Below are 4,921 nucleotides of genomic sequence, written 5' to 3' on the forward strand. Positions count from 1 at the left end.
ACAATAAATAAGATGCCATGGTATAAATTACCAAAATCTTCGAATATTCTGTAAAAATTGTTATAGGTATTAACACTAGACGTTGGAATAAAATATACACAAATAAACCAATATACTTTCCCATTAATTAATAACTTTATCAATAAATGATCAAAGTCATTTGTTTCTACAAGTCTTTCCTCTTTTGACATTATATTTGCATTTATTGCAATGATAACTCCCCTCCTCCTTTCATACCAAGTCTATCACATCGATATCCCTTATATTGTGCAGTAAATAGTTCAGAGTCAAATACACCAACTTTTAACCATTTTTCTGTTAACATAATTACATCATATTCATGCAAACTAGCTACAAGATAAACCCAAAATTCGTCACATTTCGTATTTAGGCCCTAACATTTTGATAGTAAATAGATAAAATATCAGAACTATCCATTATACATCAGAGTTGATATATTCTCATTTGTTTTAATTTTAACAATTTTTCTATCTTCTACAAATTTTCTAAGTTTAATATTTCCTGAGTAATCTACCCATAAAAATGCATAATCTTTTTCTTTCTGTGGTTTGCTGGCTTGTCCAAATAAGCGCTTTTGATATGCTGTTAAACTATGATTAATATAGACTGGGAGATTATTTTGAAATCCTATGTCGTTCGTGTTTAAATTTCTCTTAACTTTCCGTTTTTGCATAATTTTGTCTTTTATATCACGATTTACAAATTTTACAATAATACCCGGGTTTTTCTCGTTTGGATGTTTCTCTAATCTATGACACGCATAAATGTGTTCTAGTTTCACTTCAACGTCAAGCGCTTTTCCCACATTTTTTTTTTTTTTTTTTTACAATTTCACGCGGATCTTCATTCAATTTGTCCGGAACGCCATAAATTTCTAATGTATTTCTTCGCCCATACGCATCGAGTTCGTCCAGTAGTAACTGAGTATCATTTAGTTGTTTTTCCAATAATTGCACTTTTACATTCAAAGCTTCTACTTTGTGAACACGCTCATTCATTACATCAGCTTCTTGTTTTATTAATCTAGAATTTTCGTCCAGTTTTTCGTGTGCAAGGTCTAGTGACTTTCCTAATTTACGCTCAGTCTCAACACTTTTCTTCTTTATTTCCGAGATCTCAAATTTCAATTCTTGTAATAGTTTATAAACATCTAATATAGTAGGACAATTTTCCCCATCTCCTAAACTACTTTCACCTGGCACACTGTTACGATATTGTTATCTGAACAAATTCCTCCTCTTTTGGGAAGCTCTTGCTCACTAATACGGTTTCTAACTTGAACAAGAATTTTAGGAATAATCGAAAAAAAATGGATCAGAAGATTGCGATCCTCGCCAGTTATTAGTTTTTGAATCAGAGGCCACAAAAATTTTGAACGGCCCTTAAATCAATTTCGGAATAAGCACATCATACCAAGTGAAGTGATAGTTTGGGTTTAGCTACACTATATGTAGTTCTCCGATATATGGCATACAAGAAAATTTTTCAATGAAATACATTGGATCTTTCGAACAAAATGTCTTATGTGAAGGTTAAATATAGATAACACAGTCTTTATATAGTATTGAAATAATCAAAATTTGCATGTGGTATATACTTCAACTCTAGCATGAAGTTTATATCTTATTTGTGAAAGTATTATAGAGAACCAGTTCTGTTGCAAACACAATAACACTTACACACCAACCAAAAATGCATACTGAAAATCCACCAAGTAGTTGCGAGAAGCGAAGTACTTTAACTCCTCCCAAATTTCTCCCTTTCATTCTTTCTCCTGGAGCTGGAACTTTATTGTCCATGTCCCATTTTTTATAGAGCCCAGATGAGTCACATGTTTGCGCGATTTTCCACAACTTGTATCCAAAAGGGGAGCCTTGTCTCATCATGAAGAAAGTAGGAAAGTAACGTACAAACCCTTTGGCTATATGTACCATTGAATTTCCTTCTGAATCTAAAAAGGGCTTTTTGTACATAAAATACTTAGTAATCACTGGTGACCAGAGAAAAGCAAAATTCCTTGTTTCAATAATTTTACGATATCCTTCCGTGGCAGAAGTTACAGTAACCCAATTGCTAAATATCGTTTTCGACACACGGTCATCAAATACTTGAAATGAGAATTTGGATGGCGTAGTTCCTCCCATTTGTAATTTTGCATCAACCATTTGTTCCATCGTATCGAAAGGGGGATATTTCTTCGGTCGCGTCATAAATCCGAACAAAGCAGCTTGATAACAGTTATTAAGAACGAAACTAAGCAAAACCCAAATTAGGAAACACATTCTAACAATGGTAACATTTTTTGGTTCACTAATGGATATTCCTAACATCAGACAAAAGTTATCTAGGAAGGATCTTTGAACTGAAATATCCTTCTTCTCAAACACAACTCTGTGTAGAATATTTGTGAAAAGAGACGTGATTATGTATGACGCCAAAACAGCAATCCAAGACGAAAGCTGAAACGGAAAATAGATGTTCATCCATTGAGGGAACAGGTCAGGTGCTGGCACCGTCCACACGCTGTGACCTACATGTCTAGAGAAAATATAATCAAAATATAAGTAACTGTCAAAGTATATGGGCATTGTAAATAATAAGCCATGATGAACTCCTGATTTAACAGTTGCGTATATTCCTGTGTAAGTTCCATTAGAATATCTCCTCCCAAACTGTGCTAAAGAAGCAACATCTAAATTCAACGACATGTTGAGACGTTCTCTGAAGATTTCAATCACTTTACCAAATTTATCTTTAAATTCCATTTCACCATTTGATTTTCGTTCAAGTATTGGAATAGGCGGTACTAAAAGTGTCACAAATGAGATAGGACGTTTGTATAAATTTTCCACTTTGTTAGGGAATAAATTATTTCCAAAATGAAATTTGTTTTTGTTCCAAATGTCCAATGACATTTCATGCAATCCATCTGCCCAATTTTCTACGAAAGGGAAGTATGTATATATAATAACAGTCCTTTTCCTATCTTTAGAACTTAATTCAAAGAAATTATTGTCGTTCATATACGTTACAAGAATAACATTTAACATATCATTTTTAAAGGAAATATCAAACAACATTCGTATGTCTCTAGTTGTGTAATTCGTAGTTGGAAGAACTACTATAAATTTTGAATTTGCATACCACAATGGCAGTTCTTTTACTGTGTTAATCATTTGACTGAAAGACCTTATTGTTCTCAAAATAATAAAATAATTTAATGTTCGTCTCGTATAGAGCCAGTTTGAAGCCATTAAATTGTGATTATTTGGGGGAAACCTTTCAATTTTGTCAATTACAAAACTTTGAAAAGGATTTCTCAACGCTCTCGCTAATCCCTCAGCCAGTTCTGAGTTGTCTTCAAATAATATGGTAAGAGTTTTCGTTGTGCTGAAATGTTTATCTCGAATATTTTTAACACAATCAATAAGAGTCATTTGGTCATTTTGGTTCCACTCTTGGATTGACAATTTCCTATTTACATTTTTAGTAGAAGTTTCAGACAATATTTGAATAATAAACATAACAGTGAAAGCAATCATATTCAAATACCAGAAGCTGAAAATACAAAGATTTGAATACATGTTAATTGTTGAAATATTAAGTCAATTTAAAAAAAAATGTAGAAGCAAGATGTATGTAGGACAATAAAATGAGGATATGTTGGTAAGTATTTTAATAACAAACTATGAGAAATCTTGAATAAAATAATAATAATAAAAATGTGCTGGAAAAGATTTTACAATATTTACATTCCTCCTTTGTTCATTCAAATATAATAATATAACAAATATAACATATTCTTTCGTTATGACCCCAACTATTATAAAAAGTACATACTTAATGATTTCTTGTAAAATACTATTTTACAATATCTGCGTTCCTTTCTATGTTGAATCAAATGTTAACAGAACTTTCTTTCCGTATAAATTTTTGTTTTTATTATTCCAACTACTGTCTGTTCCAATTACAGGTTAAAGGAGTAGTAGAAAATGGTTTTTGAAATAACATAGTTGATACTGCAAGGATGCGATGACGAAAATTTATGATAAAAAATGTCCTGGTTGTTACATAACGGTGCTATATTTTCGGAAGCTTGAAATCTCCCTTGAAATCTCCCTGACTAGTAGCAAAAATTCTGAGAATTCCGTAACTCTTCTAGAAATTCTGAGAATTTCGTAACTTTTCTAGAAATTTCGAATTCCCTGACTCTTCCAGGATATGTCGCTCACCTCGCCACCATGTATTTCAAGTAATACAAATCTCCTCATAAGAAAGAGTAACCAAAAGCTTCCTGATTTTTTAAAATTTTTAACGCGATCTTTCTTTTTCTCATTTCATTTTTCATCTTTCCTTATTTTTTAAATTTCTGGTCTCGATCTCCCGGATCCCCCCTTGTCTACGTGCCTGCAGGAAGAAATGTTTCGTCGCTGATTAGCTCGACCTTTCCTCTCCTATCTACTGTTGATCTGCGTTTCTATAGCACTAGATGGTGAAGAGCATTGCCTCATTTACTTGTTTTCGCGTAACATTATTCGTTATTTTTCTTAATGTAAGACGACCAGTGTCACTGTTCCAAGTGAACATTTTCATTTTCCAGAAAGTTTTTCGCCTTCCGTTTTTCCGGAAAATTTTCCGTCTTGCGCTTTCCCGGAAAATTTTCCGTCTTCCGTTTTTCCGGAAAAGTTTCCGTCTTCCGTTTTTCCGGAAAATTTTCCGTTCCGCTTTTCCGGAAAATTTTTTCGTCTTCCGTTTTTCCGGAAAATTTTCCGTCCCGCTTTTCCGGGAAATTTTCCGTCTTCCGTTTTCAATTTTTCGGTTTACGGAAAAAATATTTTCCGTTTTTCTGGAAAATGTGACCATCCCTAGTACGTATACGAGTCAAGGAAAATTAGAATAA

General features: G+C 32.9%; 1 protein-coding gene across 1 annotated transcript; it reads right to left on the reverse strand.

Moving 5' to 3' along the window:
* Positions 1 to 1,637: 1,637 nt before the first annotated feature.
* On the reverse strand, positions 1,638 to 2,786 carry LOC145667923 (uncharacterized). Its single transcript, XM_081735348.1, has one exon. The coding sequence runs from the start codon at positions 2,784 to 2,786 to the stop codon at positions 1,638 to 1,640; it is 1,149 nt and encodes a 382-aa protein (XP_081591474.1).
* Positions 2,787 to 4,921: the final 2,135 nt, after the last annotated feature.

Source organism: Thermobia domestica, chromosome 13, assembly GCF_964235325.1.
Source record: "Thermobia domestica chromosome 13, izTheDome1.hap1.1, whole genome shotgun sequence".
Classification (NCBI taxonomy): Eukaryota; Metazoa; Arthropoda; class Insecta; order Zygentoma; family Lepismatidae; genus Thermobia; species Thermobia domestica.